Source organism: Lagopus muta, chromosome W, assembly GCF_023343835.1.
Source record: "Lagopus muta isolate bLagMut1 chromosome W, bLagMut1 primary, whole genome shotgun sequence".
In the NCBI taxonomy this organism is placed as follows: Eukaryota; Metazoa; Chordata; class Aves; order Galliformes; family Phasianidae; genus Lagopus; species Lagopus muta.
Window position 1 is genome coordinate 773400 of NC_064471.1, and position 21233 is coordinate 794632.

General features: G+C 47.3%; 2 protein-coding genes across 2 annotated transcripts in view; both read left to right on the forward strand.

Moving 5' to 3' along the window:
• LOC125686446 (uncharacterized) overlaps positions 1–3232 on the forward strand; it is a 302243-nt gene extending 299011 nt beyond the window's left edge. The window contains exon 2 of the mRNA XM_048930429.1: positions 2501–3232. Within this exon, the coding sequence (XP_048786386.1) occupies positions 2501–2823 (323 nt within the window). The 3' untranslated portion in view covers positions 2824–3232. The remainder of the gene's footprint in view (positions 1–2500) is intronic.
• A 12340-nt stretch (positions 3233–15572) lies between these two features.
• The window catches only part of LOC125686408 (uncharacterized), a 418931-nt gene continuing 413270 nt past the window's right edge, over positions 15573–21233 (forward strand). Inside the window, exon 1 of the mRNA XM_048930346.1 lies at positions 15573–17431. Coding sequence (XP_048786303.1) covers positions 15587–17431 — 1845 coding nt within the window. The 5' untranslated portion in view covers positions 15573–15586. The remainder of the gene's footprint in view (positions 17432–21233) is intronic.

The window sequence follows — 21233 nt, forward strand, 5'->3', positions numbered from 1 at the left end:
GTAGAAACAGAATACCGGGACATGAATGCCTAGATAGAATGGGTAAGATACACCATCCAGAGTCTCAATCATAGCAATTGTTATGCTTGTGCCTCAGGCAAACAAATGCCTGGGTGGTACCTGTTCTATTTGGATGGACTAGGGATTTCCTAACAATGAAATCACAGAATCACAGAATTGTAGGGGTTGGAAGGGACCTCCAGAGATCATCGAGTCCAATCCCCCTGCCAAAGCATGTATTCTACAAAATGTACTCTACCAGGAGGAAACTGCCTGGGGAAATGAAATGTGTAAGCTTCTTGTTCCCTATCCTTGATAGTGAGGATATTAAGATTTCCCCTGCATTCTCTACAGCTGTTGGTAACCATATAACCTGTCTCTCACAGCAGGGTGTGAATCCTGCCAGGCCACTGGGGTAGTGTGCCCTATGCACTGAAACCCTGAATGTTACACAGGATGTGATAGGGAACTACTCAAGACTAAGGATCCCGAGGACAGACTTCTGGTGGTATTGTGGAAGGAAAGCCCTATGGTCTACCTTGCTCTCTACCTGGGGAGGCACCTGTGCCCTTCTCCAACTGGCTATACCATTCATCCTGGCATTCAAAAAAAGAAAAACTCTGTAATCCTAGGAAAAATAAAAGGAGTTCAGCAAAATCGTTTGTTGAAAAAAATATATATATACATCCTATCAGAGTACCTAGAGAAGTCCCTTATGAACTGTCATGGTTCTATGTTTTTTTGTTTTTGTTTTTTGTTTTTGGGTTTCAGTATTCCACATCAAAACATCATGTAGTGTACGGGGTATTAAAGTGTCACTGCCCCAATTCCAAGTACCTATCCCTGTACATTACAGAAGTCACGGGATCTGGCCCTTCCGGGTGGGGGGGGCGCTCTCTTGCTGCCTGGCAGTGGGTGCTGGAGTGTGCTTTCCTAGCCGTTCCAAGCTATTCAGGCTTGAATCGGTCCCAGGAACTCTCTCTCTCTCTCATCTTGTCTGATTTATTAATCTCAATTTCAATTAAATTGTATATATTGTGTTATCTTGTACTCCAATATTATAGTAAAATAAGTTTTCCTCCGTAGATTGTTGCCGCTGCTCTTTTCCTCCCTTCCTTCTTTCCCATTTTTTGTGGGACTGGGGTGGGGGGGACGGCAGAGGCCTATCGCCCCTGTCACGGACATAGATTAATCTGGTCAACTCCGTGACAGATTTTTGGCGCCCAACGTGGGGCTTGCTGCTTTTTAGCTTTTAGAACGAATCTCTTTTTCTCTCTGCTCTTAGAGAGCTTCGCTAGGGAGCATTATCAGTAGTTCAAGTTTCTGTACTGGAAAACCTGACCTTGAAAGATGAGGCATACTGCCAGTGTTCTGGGATATTTGTAAACTTTGAGCACTACTTAGTCTGAGTAGTGCCCTTTTTTTCTTTTTTTTTTCCCCTTCTCTGGTTAGCTTCAATTCATTAACCCCTTTTTAGCAAGCACCAGAGATGAACCCACTCGTTATCGTGGGAGTACTGGATAAAGGATTTAAAGCAATGGTGTTACTCACAACCTACTGGCCAATAATCCATCTCACACTTATGTGTTTTGGAATTGCATATATATATATAACGACCTAAGGGCACTGATGGAGACACCTATATTTAACCTATATGCAATGTGGTATGATTTGAACTTTGACATCTACATCCCAGAAGGAATGGCTAATTTCACAAACAACAACATCCCCGAAGGAATGGCTAATTTCACAAACAGCTACATCCCAAATGGAATAGCTAATTTTACAAACAACATAATGTTCAGACCAGTGTCCGGGTTTTCTTCTCGGTTTATCAAAAGTTTTTCGAATCTTAAATTAATACTCATGTTGGTGAGTGTGTCATCAATACTCATGTTGGTGTGCATGTCATTAATTTTCCTGAATGTACTCCTGTACCTGTAGGATCCTGAGAAACTAAGCCAGTATTTGAGTCAGGGACTATGCGGCTTACATAAATCTAAGGAGGTACAACTTATTTGGGGTTTGGCTTGTGCTTACCGTGCCCTATATAATACCATTCGGGAGAGAGAGAGTTTCCGAGCTGAGGTTCAAGCCAAAGGGGAAAATCCCCAAGTCAAATCTAATCAATCACAGGAGACACCAGTAACAATACCAGTTGCTCCTGTGGAGGGCAAGAAATGGAAACGAGTGTCTTCGCGTCTTGAACGAAAAAGAGAAGAAGAGGAGGAGGAGGTGGAGGAAGATCCAGGCGAGGGGCCCTCCTCAGAACCACAACCATCACGAAAGGCAAAAGGGAAAACTAAGAGACGTGCAGAAGAGAGTGATGAAGAGGAAGTCTCTATTACTACTCGCCGGCCTCTAAAGATGACTGAAATCCAAGGTTCAAGAAAGGAGTTTACACGGCGCCCGAATGAAACTCTTGTTTCCTGGTTAGTTCACTGTTGGGACAGTGGGGCCCATAGCTTGTCTCTGGATGGTAATGAAGCTCGCCAACTAGGCGCCATTGCCAGAGATCCAGCTATTGATAGAGGAATTAGTCGATGTTCGGATGAGGCTGCCTCCCTCTGGGAACGAGTGTTAATAGCCGTGAAGGAAAAGTATCCCTTCAAAAATGGCTTGAAGATTGCGATGAAAAAGTGGGATACAGTTGAAAAGGGTATCCAGTATTTGAGGGAAATAGGCATGGTGGAAATGTTGTATGACCTTAACTTTGTTCCTAACCACCCACACCAAAACCGCGACCCTGACAAAGTGAGCACGACGCCTGAGATATGGCAAAAATCGTGCCAACAGCGCCGGACAAATATGCCTCTACACTAACGTCAGCGTGTGACAGATACCAAGAACAACAGAGAACGCCCTTAGTTTATGAATTAATTGTTATGCTCCAAAATTACGAACAGTTGCTGTCCCCAATTAATGCTGCCGTGGCTGCTATATCAAAAATGACGGAGCAAGCGTCTCAACTGATTAACCGTGACAAACCTGCAGCAGTATCAGAAAAGCTTGATGACGATCAGGATAATCAAATGAGTCTAGTGAAGGAGATGATGAAATTTTGGCGAGCCCACCTAACTAAAGACAATGAACCTTCATTCTCACGTGCACCATCAAAAATCTCAGCTGTTAGAGGCAAACGCTCTCCAGCTCAAGTAAGGGATAATACACCGCGAATTGTCTTATGGTATTACCTACGTGACCATGGAGAAGACATGAGGAAGTGGCACGGTCAACCTACTCCTGTACTACGAGCCCGGGTGAAAGAATTATAAGGCAGATCTACCACCAGTGCAGTTGCTAGAGTTACCACAGGTAATGAATAGAGGGGCCCTGCCCCCAGCCAGGGCAGGGAAAGGGATAATAGAGTATATTGGACTGTGTGGATTCGATGGCCTGGCACATCAGAACCACTGAAATATAAGGCCCTGGTGGACACTGGTGCACAGTGCACTCTGATGCCCTCGAGTCAACAAGGGACAGAATCAATCCATATTTCTGGAGTGACCGGGGGCTCTCAAGAATTGACTGTGTTGGAGGCTGGGATAAGCCTCACAGGTAAGGACTGGCAAAAACATCCTATTGTGACGGGCCCAGGGGCTCCATGTATACTAGGTATTGATTATCTCAGAAGGGGGCATTTCAAGGATCCTAAGGGGTATCGATGGGCCTTTGGAATAGCTGCTGTGGACACAGACAACATTAAGCAGCTGTCTGTTTTGCCTGGCCTGTCCGAAGATCCGTCTGTTGCGGGGCTGCTGCGAGTGGAAAAGGAACAAGTACCAATTGCTACAAAAACGGTGCACAGGCGGCAGTACCGCACCAACAGGGATTCCTTGCTCCCCATTCATAAGTTGATTCGTCAACTGGAGAGCCAGGGAGTGCTCAGCAAAACTCACTCGCCTTTTAACAGCCCCATATGGCCAGTGCGTAAAGCCAGTGGAGAATGGAGGCTGACGGTGGACTACCGTGGCCTGAATGAAGTCACACCCCCACTGAGTGCTGCTGTGCTGGACATGTTAGAACTCCAGTACGAACTGGAGTCAAAAGTGGCCAAATGGTATGCCACCATTGACATTGCTAATGCCTTCTTTTCCATTCCTTTGGCCAAAGAATGTAAGCCACAATTTGCTTTCACGTGGAGGGGTGTTCAGTATACCTGCAACCCTTTGCCCCAGAGGTGGAAACACAGCCCGACCATTTGCCATGGGTTGATCCAAACTGTATTGGAACAGGGCAGTGCTCCTGAGTACCTGCAATACATTGCTGACAATATTGTGTGGGGCGATACATCAGAAGAATTCTTCACGAAAAGAGAGCGAATGATCCAAATTCTTCTGAGTGCTGGTTTTGCTATTAAGCGAAGCAAAGTGAAAGGACCTGCCCAGGAGATTCAGTTCCTAGGTATAAAGTGGCAAGATGGCCGTCGTCACATCCCGACGGATGTGATTGACAAAATCACTCCTATGTCTCCGCCCACAAGCAAAAGGGAGACACAATCTTTTCTGGGTGCAGTGGGCTTTTGGAGAATGCATGTTCCAAACTACAGCCTCATTGTAAGCCCCCTTTATCATGTGACACGAATGAGAAATGAGTTTACATGGGGCCCTGAGCAGCAGCAGGCTTTTGAACAGATTAAACAGCAGATAGCCCATTTCGTGGCCCAAGGGCCAGTACGGACAGGACAGGGTATAAAGAACATCCTCTATACTGCTGCTGGAGAGAACGGTCCCACTTGGAGTTTGTGGCAAAGAGCCTCAGGAGACACCCGAGGCCGACCCCTGGGATTCTGGAGTCGAGCCTACAGGGGGTCGGAAGAGGGCTACACTCCAACTGAGAAGGAGATCTTAGCCGCTTATGAGGGGGTTTGGGCTGCTTCTTAAGTAATCGGTTCTGAAACACAGCTCCTTCTGGCACCTCGACTGCCAGTGCTGAACTGGATATTCATGGGAAAGGTTCTCTCCACCCATCAGGATACAGATGCCACTTGGAGTAAGTGGATTGCACTGATTACACAACGAGCACGGATGGGAAACCTCAGCCATCCAGGAATCCTGGAGGTCATCAAGGACTGGCCTGAAGGTAAAAAGTTTGGAACACCATCAGGAGAAGAAGTAGCTCATGCTAAAGAAGCCCCACCATACAATGAACTACCAGAGAATGAAAAGAAATATGCCCTGTTCACAGATGGATCGTGTCCTATTGTGGGAAACCATTGCAGATGGAAATCTGCTGTGTGGAGCCCCACACGACAAGTTGCAGAGGCCACCAAAGGGAAAGGAGAATCAAGCCAATTTGCAGAGGTAAAGGCTGTCCAACTGGCCTTAGATGTTGCTGAAGGGGAGAGGTGGCCAATGCTCTATCTTTACACTGACTCTTGGATGGTGGCAAATGCCTTATGGGGGTGGTTACAGCAGTGGGAGCAAAATAACTGGCAAAGAAGGGGTAAACCTATTTGGGCTGCTGAACTGTGGAAAGACATTGCTGCCTGAACAAAGAATATGGTTGTAAAGGTGCGCCATGTAGATGCTCATGTGCCCAAGAGTCGGGCTACTGAAGAACAGCAAAATAACCATCAGGCAGATGGAGCTGCCAGAATTGAAGTGGCTCAAATAGACCTGGACAGGCAGAACAAGGGTGAATTATTTCTAGCTCGGTGGGCCCATGAGACCTCAAGTCATCAAGGGAGAGATGCAAAATACAAATGGGCTAGAGACCAAGGGGTGGACTTAACCATGAATGCCATTGCACAGGTTATTCATAACTGTGAAACATGTGCCATCATCAAACAAGCCAAGAGGATGAAACCTCTGTGGGAGGAAGGGCGATGGCAAAAGTACAGATATGGGGAGGCATGGCAGGTTGATTATATCACCTTGCCACGATCTCGCAATGGTAAGCGTTATGTGCTTACTATGGTGGAGGCAACCACTGGGTGGCTTGAAACATATGCAGTACCCCATGCTACCGCCCGAAACACCATACTGGGTCTCGAGAAACAAGTCCTGTGGCGACACGGCACCCCAGAAAGAATTGAGTCAGATAACGGGACTCATTTCAAAAATTCTCTTGTAAATACTTGGGCCAAAGATCATGGCATTGAGTGGATTTACCATATTCCCTATCATGCACCAGCGTCTGGTAAAATTGAACGCTACAATGGATTGTTAAAAACTATGCTAAAAGCACTGGGTGGCGGAACATTTAAGCACTGGGAGAAGTATTTGGCAGAAGCCACCTGGTTACTCAATACCAGAGGATCTCTCAATTGTGATGGTCCTAACCAATCCAGCTCCCTACATACCGTAGAGGGAGATAAAGTCCCTGTTGTACATGTAAAGAACATGTTAGGAAAGGCATTTTGGGTTCTTCCAGCTTCTGGAAAGGGCAAACCTCTCCGTGGTACAGTTTTTGCCCAGGGACCAGGATCCACATGGTGGATAATGCAGAAGAATGGGGATGTCCAATGCATACCACAAGGAAACTTGATGCTGGGATAGTGCAGTTAGTAATTCTATGTATATGTATATAGCCATATGTGTGTAATGCATGTTAATCATTTTTTGTTTGTTAGTATATATGTATATATATATATATATATATTAAGCATGATGTAACGATGTAGAATAAGGGGTGGAATGTCATGGTTCTATGTTTTTTTTTCTTTTTGGGTTTCAGTATTCCACATCAAAACATCATGTAGTGTACGGGGCATTAAAGTGTCACTGCCACAATCCGAGGTACCTATCCCTGTACATTACAGAAGTCATGGGATCTGGCCCTTCTGGGTGGGGGGACACTCTCTTGCAGTGGGTGCTGGAGGGTGCCTTCCTAGCCGTTCCAAGCTTTTCAGGTTTGAATCCGTCCCGGGAACTCTCTCTTATCTTGTCTGATTTATTAATGTCAATTTAAATTAAAATGTATTAAATTTTGTTATCTTGTATTCCGATATTATAGTAAAATAAGTTTTCTTCCATAGATTGTTGCCGCTGTTCTTTTCCTCCCTTCATTCCTTCCCATTTTTTGTGGGACTGCGGTGGGGGGGGGGAGGGCAGAGGCCTGTTGCCCCTGTCACGGACACAGATTGATCTAGTCAACTCCGTGACAGTTACGTATCACAGTGATGAACCAAAAGAAATACTGGTCGCTCCACGTGAGAAGAGTCTCGTTCAGGAGGGGAAATATCCTATCCCTGAAGATGCCTGGTACACAGATGGGTCCAGCAAGGGCAACCCGAGCAAGTGGAGAGCAATAGCATACCATCCTTCCACCGAGAAAATCTGGTTCGATGAGGGGGATTTTCAGAGCAGCCAATGGGCAGACCTGCGAGCCGTGTGGATGGTTATAACCAAGGAACCCGTTGATGGTATCCTGAACATTTGCGCAGATAGCTGGTCTGTGTACCGGGGGCTTACTCTTTGGATTGCACAGTGGGCCACCCAGGAATGGACTATCCACGCCCGACCGATCTGGGGCAAGGATATGTGGTTAGACATATTTACTGCTGGACTTATTTTCACTAATAGAGAAGGGCTTGTCAGGGAAGTAAAGGTCGGGGGCAGCTTGGGTTGTAGTGACCACGAGATGGTGGAGTTCAAGATCCTGAGTGGAAGAAGTAAAGCACAAAGTAGGATTGCTATCCTGGACTTTAGGAGAGCCAACTTCGATCTCTTTCGGGGCCTACTTGGAGCTGTCTCATGGGCTAGGGTGTTGGAAGGCAAGGGGGCCTGTGAGAGCTGGTCGGCATTTAAGCAGCTCTTCTTCCAAGCTCAGGATCAGTGTGTCCCTGTGAGGAAGAAATCGGGAAAGGGTGGCAGGAGACCTGTGTGGATGAGCAAGGAGCTCGTGCACAAACTCAAAGGAAAGAAGAAGGCCCATGAAATGTGGAAAAAGGGTCTGACTACTTGGGAAGAATACAGGAATGTTGTCAGGGTCTGCAGGGATGCGACAAGGAAGGCTAAAGCCCGCCTGGAATTAAATCTGGCGAAGGGGATAAAGGATAATAAAAAAGGTTTTTTCAAGTACATTAACAGTAAAAGGAAGACTAGGGAGAATGTGGCTCCCCTGCTAAGTGATGGGGGTGTACTGGTAACGGGGGATGCTGAGAAGGTGGAGATACTGAATGCCTTCTTTGCTTCTGTTTTCAGTGAAAAAGCTCCCCCTCGGGAATCTGAGACCCTGGAGGTTAGTGAGAGGATCTGGGGAATGGAAGACCTCCCTTCAGTCAGGGAAGAGGTTGTCCGGGAGCGCCTAGGCAACACCAATGTTCACAAATCCATGGGATCCGATGGGATTCATCCACGGGTGCTGAGGGAGCTGGCAGAGGTGATTGCTGAACTGCTTTCTGTTATCTTTGAGAGGTCTTGGAGGACGGGGGAGGTGCCTGAAGACTGGAAGATAGCCAACGTCACCCCGGTCTTCAAAAAAGGCAAGAAGGAAGACCCAGCCAATTATAGGCCAGTCAGCCTCACCTCTGTCCCTGGAAAGGTGATGGAACAGCTTGTACTGGATGTCATCTCCAGACAACTGGAAGAAGAGGAAGTTATCAGGAGTAGTCAGCACGGGTTCACAAGGGGGAGGTCGTGCTTGACCAACCTGGTAGCCTTCTATGATGTTGTCTCTGGCTGGGTGGATGGGGGCAGAGCAGTGGATGTAGTCTACCTTGATTTCAGCAAGGCATTTGATACTGTCCCCCACGACATCCTAATAACAAAGCTGAGGAAGTGTGGGATAGATGAGTGGACAGTGAGGTGGGTTGAGAACTGGCTGACTGGCAGAGCACAGAGGGTCGTTGTAGGTGGTGCAGAGTCCGGTTGGAGGCCTGTAATTAGCGGTGTTCCTCAGGGGTCTGTGCTGGGTCCGGTCTTGTTCAACATCTTCATCAATGACCTTGATGAGGGGATGGTGGCCACCCTCAGCAAGTTTGCCGATGATACGAAGTTGGGAGGATTGGCTGACACGCCTGAAGGCTGTGTTGCCATTCAGCGAGACCTGGATAGGCTGGAGAGCTGGGCAGAAAAAAACTGGATGAGGTTTAACAAAAGCAAGTGTAGAGTCTTGCATCTGGGGAGGAATAATTCCATGCACCAGTACAGGTTGGGGGATGACCTGCTGGAGAGGAGCTCTGCGGAGAGGGACCTGGGTGTCCTGGTGGACGACAGGTTGGCCATGAGCCAGCAGTGTGCCCTTGTGGCCAAGAGGGCCAATGGCATACTGGGGTGCATTAAAAAGAGCGTGGCCAGCAGGTCGAGGGAGGTGATCCTCCCCCTCTACTCTGCCCTGGTACGACCTCATCTGGAGTACCGTGTCCAGTTCTGGGCTCCCCAGTACAAAAAAGACAAGGATCTCTTGGAAAGAGTCCAGTGGAGAGCCACGAAGATGGTGAAGGGCCTGGAGCATCTCTCCTATGAGGAAAGGCTGAGTGAACTGGGTCTGTTCAGCCTTGAGAAAAGAAGACTGAGAGGGGACCTGTTCCAGGTCTATAAATATCTAAGGTGTGGGGGGCAGAATGGCGAGGCCAGACTGTTTTCAGTGGTGAGTGGAGACAGGACAAGGGGAAACGGCTGGAAACTGCAGCATAGGAAGTTCCGCACAAACATGTGCAAGAACTTCTTTACAGTGAGGTGATGGAGCACTGGAACAGGCTGCCCAGGGAGGTGGTGGAGTCTCCTTCTCTGGAGATGTTCAAGACCTGCCTGGATGCCTACCTGTGCGACCTGCTGTAGGGAACCTGCTTTGGCAGGGGGGTTGGACTCGATGATCTCTGGAGGTCCCTTCCAACTCCTACAATTCTGTGATTCCGTGATTCTGTGATATGGAATACGGTTAAACACAGGACTGTACGTGTCTACCATGTTTCTGGTCATCAGTCCCTACAGTCACCGGGAAACGATGAAGCCGACACACTGGCTCGATTTTGATGGATTGAGAATTCACCATCTGAGAACATTGCCCGCTGGTTACATCAGAAGCTACGGCATGCGGGACAAAAGACAATGTGGGCAGCTGCTAAAGCATGGGGACTGCCCATACAACTATCTGATATCGTCCAGGCATGCCAAGATTGCGACGCTTGCTCCAAGATGAGACCGAGATCGTTGCCCGAATCAACAGCCCATCTTGCTAGGGGACACAATCCTCTCCAGCGATAGCAGGTCGATTACATTGTGGCTTTTCCTCGCTACGAGGGGGCAAGATATGCCCTGACCTGTGTCGACACTGCAAGTGGGCTGCTGCAGGCCTATCCAGTACCGAGAGCAAACCAGGCATATACCATCAAGGCACTCACTGAACTGATGTCTGCCTACGGGACACCTCAAGTCATCGAGAGCTTCCAAGGGACTCAATTTACTGGTGCAACGATACAGCGCTGGGCAGAAGAAAATAACATTGAATGGCGATTCCACCTGCCATATAATCCAATGGAGGCAGGCCTCATCGAACGTTATAACGGTATTCTTGAGGCTGCCCTGAAGACAGACTCCCAGTCCCTGCAGGGGTGGAAGAAAAGACTGTATGAAACCCTGCGGGACCTGAATGAAAGACCTCGAGATGGCAGACCCAGTGCCCTGAGAATGCTGCAGACGACATGGGCCACCCCGCTTAGGATCCAAATTACGGGCACTGATCATCAGGTAAGAACCCAGATTGGTAATGAAAATAATCTTCTGCTCCCTGCCCCTGAGAATTTAGAGCCGGGTACCCATAAAATAAAATGGCTCTGGAAGGTGCAGGTAGGACCCAAGTGGTGTGGCCTACTTGCACCTTGGGGGAGTCTATTGGAGGTGGGAGGCTCAGTAGTCCCTCCAGTAATAGGTACGTGGCCTACTGATATTGTGGTCAACACTCCGATCTTTATCACTAAAGGGACCCCCATCATGTCCCTGTGGCAGATCAGGACACCTCCTTTGGTGCCTGATATCGTTATGCAGCAGCAGACATCTGGCCAGAAGGTGTGGTACAGGCGGCCAGGACATGCCCCAGTACAGGCGGAAGTGTTGACCCAGGATAGAAATACGGCCTGTATCTTGCCCTGGAGAGTTGACCTTCCCCTCCTGGTACCTCTGAAACATCTGTATTACTTTTACAATTCACTTTTGCTGCCGGAAGGGGTGGAGCCTGGCTCCACCTGTCCTAGACCTATTTAAGAGCTGGCTAGCAGTGGGGGATAATCTCTTCTGGTGATCTGTTCTGCTGGTGTTTTGTGGGTTAGCCTACGATAGGGGAAAGCTTGCCATTTATTCTCTTTTGTTATCATGGTCTGTTTCATCAAACTCTTTTGTTTATTTCATAGTTGTATCATCTTAATGTTCATTAATTATACACTGGTATATTTCCTAATTATAACTTTTGTACATTCATTGATTATACAGAGGTGCTTCTGGACCTTGTTCTTTCCAACAGGGATGGGCTTGTTTGGGGTGTGTAGGGAGTAGCTTGGGGTGTAGCTATTGTCAGATGGTGGTTTTAAAGATTGTTACGGAGTTGACCAGATCAATCGATGTCCGTGACAGGGGCGACAGGCCTCTGCCCTCCCCCCCCACCCCAGTCCCACAAAAAATGGGAAGGAAGGAAGGGAGGAAAAGAGCAGCGGCAGCAATCTATGGAGGAAAACTTATTTTACTATAATATCAGAATACAAGATAACACTATATAATACAATTTAATTGAAATTGAGATGAATAAATCAGACAAGATGAGAGAGAGAGTTCCTGGGACTGAGTCAAACCTGAAAAGCTTGGAACGGCTAGGAAAGCACCCTCCAGCACCCACTGCAAGGCAGCAAGAGAGCGCCCCCCCACCCGGAAGGGCCAGATCCCGTGACTTCTGTAATGTACAGGGATAGGCACCTGGAATTGGGGCATTAACACTTTAATGCCCCGTACGCTACATGATGTTTTGATGTGGAATACTGAAACCCAATAACAAAAAAAAACATAGAACCATGACTTGAGTGGAAAATGTAATGTAAAAAGTAGGATTGCTATCCTGAACTTCTAGAGAGTCAACTTGCTCATTTTCTGGATCTACTTCATAGTATTTCATGAGGTAGAGTGCTAGAAGTTAAGGGGGTCTGTGAGACCTGAGTAACGTTTAACCAGCACTTTTTCTAAGTTCAAGATCGGTGCATTTCTAAGAGTAGGAAACATGGGAAGAGAGGCAGGTTTCCTGTGTGGATGAGCAGGGAGTTTGTGGATAAGATCAAAGGGAAGAAGGAGGTCTATGGGATGTAGAAAAAGGGGCCTGTCCTCTCGGAAGGAGTACAGGAGTATTGTCAGGGCCTGCAGGGATGCAATGAGGAAGGCTATAGCCCACCAGGAGTTGAAGCAGGCAAAGGAGAAAAAGGGTATTAAGAAGGGGTTTTTTTTAAGTATGTTAACATCAAAAGGAAGACTAGGGATAATGTGGGTCCCTTGGTGAATGAAGAGGGTGCCCTGGTAATGGGGAGTGCTGAAAAAGACAAAGATGGTGAACACCTTCTTTGCTTTGGTCTTCACTTCAAATACTTCCCTTGGGATTCCAGGACCATGGAGGGAAGAGAAAATGAAATTGAAAGCCTTCCTCGAGTTGAGGAGGGGGGGTGGTCCATTGTGGGACAAAGAAAGTCATTACCTTGCTAATGAGTAAACAAGCTCAGTAGCTACTTGAGCGAGATGTAAGCACACACGAGGCACCTACATGTGACCAAGTTGTTGCGTGTGGGTATAGAAGGTTGTAAGCACCTATGATAAAAGTTGTTCTGAGTTTTTGTTCTGCATCAGTAAAGGAGTTCATGTCTATCTTGCCACATGTCATGGCTCTATGTTTTTTGTTTTTGTTTTTGTTTTTGGGTTTCAGTATTCCACATCAAAACATCATGTAGTGTACGGGGCATTAAAGTGTCACTGCCCCAATTCCAAGTACCTATCCCTGTACATTACAGAAGTCACGGGATCTGGCCCTTCCAGGTGGAGGGGGCGCTCTCTTGCTGCCTTGCAGTGGGTGCTGGAGGGTGCTTTCCTAGCCGTTCCAAGCTTTTCAGGTTTGTCTCAGTCCCAGGAACTCTCTCTCTCTCATCTTGTCTGATTTATTAATCTCAATTGCAATTAAATTGTATATATTGTGTTATGTTGTATTCTGATATTATAGTAAAATAAGTTTTCCTCCATAGATTGTTGCCGCTGTTCTTTTCTTCCCATTTTTTGTGGGACTGGGGTGGGGGGGGGGGGAGGGCAGAGGCCTGTCGCCCCTGTCACGGACATAGATTGATCTGGTCAAATCCGTGACAGATTTTTGGCACCCAATGTGGGGCAAGACTGCTTTTTAACTTTTTGAACGAATCTCTTTTTCTCTCTGCTCTTAGAGAGCTTCGTTAGGGAGCATTATCAGTAGTTCAGGTTTCTGTGCTGGAAAACCTGACATTGAAAGATTAGGCGTACTGCCAGTGTTCTGGGATATTTGTAAACTTTGAGCACTACTTAGTCTGAGTAGTGCCTTTTTTCCTTTTTTCCTTTTTTTTTCCCCTCCTCTTGTTACCTTCAATTCATTTACCCTTTTTTAGCAAGCACCAGCGATGAACCCACTCGTTATCGTGGGGGTGCTGGGTAAAGGATTTAAAGCAATGGTGTTAGTCACAACCTACTGGCCAATAATCCATCTCACACTTGTGTGTTTTGGAATTGCATCCGTATATAACTACCTAAGGGCACTGATGGAGACACCTATGTTTTACCTATTTGCAATGTGGTATGATTTGAACTTTGACATCTACATCCCAGAAGGAATGGCTAATTTCTCAAACAACTACATCCCAAATGGAATAGCTAATTTTACAAACAACACAATGTTCAGACCAGTCTCCGGGGTTTCTTCTCGGTTTGTCAAACGTTTTTTGAATCCTGAATTAATAGTCATGTTGGTGTGCGTGTCATCAATTCTCCTGAATGTATTCTTTATTTGTAATAAGGGGAAGGAGTCTTCTCCAAAACTAGAGAATGATAACTGGCAGGGGATATGGAGAGGTTTAGGAAAGGTCTTAGAAGCATGGGGACCCGCAGTGTCATGGGATTTTACTCTTGAACACCTGTGGGATCCTGAGAAACTAAGCCAGTATTTGAGTCAGGGACTATGCGGCTTACATAAATCTAAGGAGGTACAACTTATTTGGGGTTTGGCTTGTGCTTACCGTGCCCTATATAATACCATTCGGGAGAGAGAGAGTTTCCGAGCTGAGGTTCAAGCCAAAGGGGAAAATCCCCAAGTCAAATCTAATCAATCACAGGAGACACCAGTAACAATACCGGTTGCTCCTGTGGAGGGCAAGAAATGGAAACGAGTGTCTTCGCGTCTTGAACGAAAAAGAGAAGAAGAGGAGGAGGAGGAAGATCTAGGCGAGGGGCCCTCCTCAGAACCACCACCATCGCGAAAGGCAAAAGCGAAAACTAAGAGACATGCAGAAGAGAGTGATGAAGAGGAAGTCTCTATTACTACTCGCCGGCCTCTAAAGATGACTGAAATCCAAGGTTCAAGAAAGGAGTTCACACGGCGCCTGAATGAAAGTCTTGTTTCCTGGTTGGTTCGCTGTTGGGACAGTGGGGCCCATAGCTTGTCTCTGGATGGTAATGAAGCTCGCCAACTAGGTGCCATTGCCAGAGATCCAGCTATTGATGGAGGAATTAGTCGATGTTCGGATGAGGCTGCCTCCCTCTGGGAACGAGTGTTAACAGCTGTGAAGGAAAAGTATCCCTTCAAAAACGGTTTGAAGATTGCAATGAAAAAATGGGATACAGTTGAAAAGGGTATCCAGTATTTGAGGGAAATAGGCGTGGTGGAAATGTTGTATGACCCTGACTTTGTTCCTAACCACCCACAACAAAACCGCGACCCTGAAAAGGTGAGGACAACGCCTGAGATATGGCAGAAAATCATGACAACAGCGCCGGACAAATATGCCGCTACACTAACGTCAGTGTGTGACAGATACCAGGAACAACAGAGAACACCCTTAATTTATGAATTAATTGTTACGCTCCAAAACTACGAACAATTGCTGTCTCCAATTCATTCTGCCGTTGCTGCAATATCAAGAATGACGGAGCAAGTGTCTCAACTGATTAACCGTGACAAACCTGTAGCAGTATCAGAGACGCTGGATGAAGATCAGGATAATCAAATGAGTCTAGCGAAGGAGGTGAAGGAGATGAAGGAGATAATCCGAGCCCACCTAACTAAAGATGATAAACCTTCCTTCTTACGTGCACGATCAAAAATCTCAGCTGTTAGAGGCAGACGCTCTCCGGCTCAAGTAAGGAATAATACACCGCGAATTGTCTTATGGTATTACCTACGTGACCATGGAGAAGACATGGGGAAGTGGCACGGTCAACCTACTCCTGTACTACGAGCCCGGGTGAAAGAATTACAAGGCAGATCAACCACCAGTGCAGTTGCTCCAGTTACCACAGGTAATGAATAGAGGGGCCCTGCCCTCAGTCAGGGGGGGGAAAGGGATAATAGAGTATATTGGACTGTGTGGATTCGATGGCCTGGCACATCAGAACCACTGAAATATAAGGCCCTGGTGGACACTGGTGCACAGTGCACTCTGATGCCCTCGAGTCACCAAGGGACAGAATCAATCCATATTTCTGGAGTGACCGGGGGCTCTCAAGAATTGACTGTGTTGGAGGCTGGGATAAGCCTCACAGGTAAGGACTGGCAAAAACATCCTATTGTGACGGGCCCAGGGGCTCCATGTATACTAGGTATTGATTATCTCAGGAGGCGACATTTCAAGGATCCTAAGGGGTATCGATGGGCCTTTGGAATAGCTGCTGTGGACACAGACAACATTAAGCAGCTGTCTGTTTTGCCTGGCCTGTCCGAAGATCCGTCTGTTGCGGGGCTGCTGCGAGTGGAAAAGGAACAGGTACCAATTGCTACAAAAACGGTGCACAGGCGGCAGTACCGCACCAACAGGGATTCCTTGCTCCCCATTCATAAGTTGATTCGTCAACTGGAGAGCCAGGGAGTGCTCAGCAAAACTCACTCGCCTTTTAACAGCCCCATATGGCCAGTGCGTAAAGCCAGTGGAGAATGGAGGCTGACGGTGGACTACCGTGGCCTGAATGAAGTCACACCCCCACTGAGTGCTGCTGTGCTGGACATGTTAGAACTCCAGTACGAACTGGAGTCAAAAGTGGCCAAATGGTATGCCACCATTGACATTGCTAATGCCTTCTTTTCCATTCCTTTGGCCAAAGAATGTAAGCCACAATTTGCTTTCACCTGGAGGGGCGTTCAGTATACCTGGAACCGTTTGCACCAGGGGTGGAAACACAGCCCGACCATTTGCCATAGGTTGATTCAAACTGTATTGGAACAGGGCAGCGCTCCTGAGCACCTGCAGTACATTGATGACATCATTGTGTGGGGCGATACAGCACAAGAAGTCTTCACAAAAGGAGAGAGGATGATCCAAATTCTTCTGAGTGCTGGTTTTGCTATTAAGCGAAGCAAAGTGAAAGGACCTGCCCAGGAGATTCAGTTCCTAGGTATAAAGTGGCAAGATGGCCGTCGTCACATTCCGACAGACGTGATCGACAAAATCGCTGCTATGTCTCCACCCACTAGCAAAAGAGAGACACAATCTTTTCTGGGTGCAGTGGGCTTTTGGAGAATGCATGTTCCAAACTACAGCCTCATTGTAAGCCCCCTTTATTATGTGACGCGAATGAGAAATGAGTTTACATGGGGCCCTGAGCAGCAGCAGGCTTTTGAACAGATTAAACAGGAGATAGCCCATTTCGTGGCCCAAGGGCCAGTACGGACAGGACAGGGTATAAAGAACATCCTCTATACTGCTGCTGGAGAGAACAGTCCCACTTGGAGTTTGTGGCAAAGAGCCTCAGGAGAGACCCGAGGCCGACCCCTGGGATTCTGGAGTCGGGCATACAGAGGGTCTGAAGAGCACTACACTCCAACTGAAAAGGAGATTTTAGCCGCTTATGAAGGGGTTCGGGCTGCTTCCGAAGTAGTCGGTACTGAAACACAGCTCCTTCTGGCACCTCGACTGCCAGTGCTGAACTGGATGTTTAAAGGAAAGGTTCCCTCCACCCATCATGCTACTGATGCCACTTGGAGTAAGTGGATTGCACTGATTACACAACGAGCACGGATGGGGAACCTCAGCTGTCCAGGAATCCTAGAGATCATCATGGACTGGCCTGAAGGTAAAAAGTTTGGAACACCACCAGCAGAAGAAGTATCACGTGCTAAAGAAGCCCCACCATACAATGAACTACCAGAGAATGAAAAGAAATATGCCCTGTTCACAGATGGATCGTGTCGTATTGTGGGGAAGCATCGCAGATGGAAATCTGCTGTGTGGAGCCCCACACGACAAGTTGCAGAGGCCACTGAAGGGAAAGGCGAATCAAGCCAATTTGCAGAGGTAAAGGCTGTCCAACTGGCCTTAGATGTCGCTGAACGGGAGAGGTGGCCAATGCTCTATCTTTACACTGACTCATGGATGGTAGCAAATGCCTTATGGGGGTGGTTACAGCAGTGGGAGCAAAATAACTGGCAAAGAAGGGGTAAACCTATTTGGGCTGCTGAACTGTGGAAAGACATTGCTGCCCGAACAAAGACTATGGTTGTAAAGGTGCGCCATGTAGATGCTCATGTGCCCAAGAGTCGGGCTACTGAAGAACAGCAAAACAACCATCAGGTAGACCGAGCTGCCAGAATTGAGGTGGCTCAAATAGACCTGGACTGGCAGAACAAGGGTGAATTATTTCTGGCTCGGTGGGCCCATGAGACCTTCAGGTCATCAAGGGAGAGATGCAACATACAAATGGGCTAGAGACCAAGGGGTGGACTTAACTATGGATGCCATTGCACAGGTTATTCATAACTGTGAAACATGTGCCATCATCAAACAAGCCAAGAGGATGAAACCTCTGTGGGAGGAAGGGCGATGGCAAAAGTACAAATATGGGGAGGCATGGCAGGTTGATTATATCACCTTGCCACGATCTCGCAATGGTAAGCATTATGTGCTTACTATGGTGGAGGCAACCACTGGGTGGCTTGAAACATATGCAGTACCCCATGCTACCGCCCGAAACACCATACTGGGTCTCGAGAAACAAGTCCTGTGGCGACATGGCACCCCAGAAAGGATTGAGTCAGATAATGGGACTCATTTCAAAAATTCTCTTGTAAATACTTGGGCCAAAGATCATGGCATTGAGTGGATTTACCATATTCCTTATCATGCTCCAGCCTCTGGTAAAATTGAACGATACAATGGATTGTTAAAAACGATGCTAAAAGCACTGGGTGGCGGAACATTTAAGCACTGGGAGAAGCATTTGGCAGAAGCCACCTGGTTAGTCAATACCAGAGGATCTATTAATCGTGATGGTCCTAATCAATCCAGTTCCCTACATACCGTAGAGGGAGATAAAGTCCCTGTTGTACATGTAAAGAACATGTTAGGAAAGGCAGTTTGGGTTCTTCCAGCTTCTGGAAAGGGCAAACCTCTCCGTGGTACAGTTTTTGCCCAGGGACCAGGATCCACTTGGTGGGTAATGCAGAAGAATGGGGATGTCCAGTGTGTACCACAAGGAAACTTGATGCCGGGGGAGTGCAGTTACTAATTCTATGTATATGTATATAGCCATGTGTGCATTTTAATCATTTTTTGTTTGTTTGTATATATGTATATATATTTTAAGCATGATGTAACGATGTAGAATAAGGGGTGGAATGTCATGGTTCTATGTTTTTTGTTTTTGTTTTTGTTTTTGGGTTTCAGTATTCCACATCGAAACATCATGTAGTGTACGGGGCATTAAAGTGTCACTGCCCCAATTCCAAGTACCTATCCCTGTACATTACAGAAGTCACGGGATCTGGCCCTTCAGGGTGGGGGGGGCGCTCTCTTGCTGCCTTGCAGTGGGTGCTGGAGGGTGCTTTCCTAGCCGTTCCAAGCTTTTCAGGTTTGAATCGGTCCCGGGAACTCTCTCTCTCTCATCTTGTCTGATTTATTAATCTCAATTGCAATTAAATTGTATCTATTGTGTTATCTTGTATTCCAATATTATAGTAAAATAAGTTTTCCTCCATAGATTGTTGCCGCTGTTCTTTTCTTCCCTTCCTTCCTTCCCATTTTTTGTGGGACTGGGGTGGGGGGGGGGGGGGGAGGGCAGAGGCCTGTCGCCCCTGTCACGGACATAGATTGATCTGGTCAAATCCGTGACACCACACCAGCAAGGGAGCTCGCAGCCACAATTGGCACCCGAACAAGGACATGAAAAACAGACCGGTTCTGAAGAAGCTCTATTGAAAAGAGAGCTGAAAGAGAGCTCTATCAAGAAGAGAGTTGAAAGAAACTCTATAGAGAAGAAGGCTGAAAGAAGTCCTATAGAGAGGGCTGGAAGAGGCCATATACTGCTGAAAGAAGTGCAAGACTGAGACAAGTCTTACCGTCCCCAGCTGTTCCAAGTGCCTTTTTCTGGATGAAGGTAAGCAATTGCATACCATGGGGAACAAAATGACGAAACATTTCTGGGAAAAAAAAAAAATGACAAACAGTTCTGAAATGAAAAATGTCCTCGTAAAATTGTGGGGTGCATCCACTAGAGGTGATGGGATGGTGTCCAGGTTAAAAACCTTGAGAAAAAATTTTGAAGTCTTGAAAAGTCATACAGGCTCATCATTGGCTGCCTCTGATTCATCCGAAGATGAAGGAGACACTGGCTTCTCGTTGGGCTCACCGGCTGTGCCATCAGCTCCTTCATTATCATCGCCACGGGGGTCTTCGCTGCCTCCTCTTCCAAAGGTCCTGATGACCCTTTTGATCCTAGCTCAACAGATCTTAAGAAAGAGCCGGATGTTTCTCCCAGATCCACATGGTATGTGGGCACTTACTCGGAGGGAGGCTAGGAAAGCTGGAGACGCAGATATGTTGAGGGCTTTCTCTGTCATTGTGGCCCCGGGACAAGAGCCGTGGTGGGAGGCTTTGTCATATATTGTCCTGCGAGACACTGTGTGGGAATTGAAATGCAGGGGGTTGACACAGTCAGGCAAATGAAAACTTGTTGCTGCAGCAAAGAAACTTTCTTTGGGCTGTAGATGAGAATGCCTTGATGAGGGAGGGGGATTTCTCCACCCCAGCTCAACAGGCATATAGATATATGTTAAGCATGTTGTGGTTTTGTGATTTTTGTCGTCAGTATGCCAAGTCAGAACATCATCTAAAACAATGGGAGTTAAAGAGTTAATGTTCTGGTTCCATGGACTATCTTTTATGGGCATTTTGGGTCTTCGGATGGGAGGAGAGGAGTGGCATTCCTGGAGGACCTGGCGCGCAGAGGAAGAAAGGTGGAGGTCCTGGCAGGATACCAGCTGCTCACTGTTTGCCGCTAAGAAAAGCACATGCTTCCCCTGCAGTCTGCTAAAGACTACTTCGTGTACTATCTCGTATTTTGGATACTCTTGTCTCTCTCAATTTGTTTGAATTTGTTAGATATAGTAAATTACAGATCCTCCTCAGATCGTTGCCGTTGCTCACTAGCAAAAGAGAGACACAATCTTTTCTGGGTGCAGTGGGCTTTTGGAGAATGCATGTTCCAAACTACAGCCTCATTGTAAGCCCCCTTTATTATGTGACGCGAATGAGAAATGAGTTTACATGGGGCCCTGAGCAGCAGCAGGCTTTTGAACAGATTAAACAGGAGATAGCCCATTTCGTGGCCCAAGGGCCAGTACGGACAGGACAGGGTATAAAGAACATCCTCTATACTGCTGCTGGAGAGAACAGTCCCACTTGGAGTTTGTGGCAAAGAGCCTCAGGAGAGACCCGAGTCTGACCCTTGGGATTCTGGAATCGAGCCCACAGGGGGTTGGAAGAGGGCTACACTGCAACTGAGAAGGTGATCTTAGCCGCATATGAGGGGGTTCGGGCTGCTTCTGAATTAGGCGGTACTGACACACAGCTCCTTCTGGCACCTCGACTGCCAGTGCTGAACTGGATGTTTAAAGGAAAGGTTCCCTCCACCCATCATGCTACTGATGCCACTTGGAGTAAGTGGATTGCACTGATTACACAACGAGCACGGATGGGGAACCTCAGCCGTCCAGGAATCCTAGAGGTCATCATGGACTGGCCTGAAGGTAAAAAGTTTGGAACACCACCAGGAGAAGAAGTAGCTCGTGCTAAAGAGGCCCCACCATACAATGAACTACCA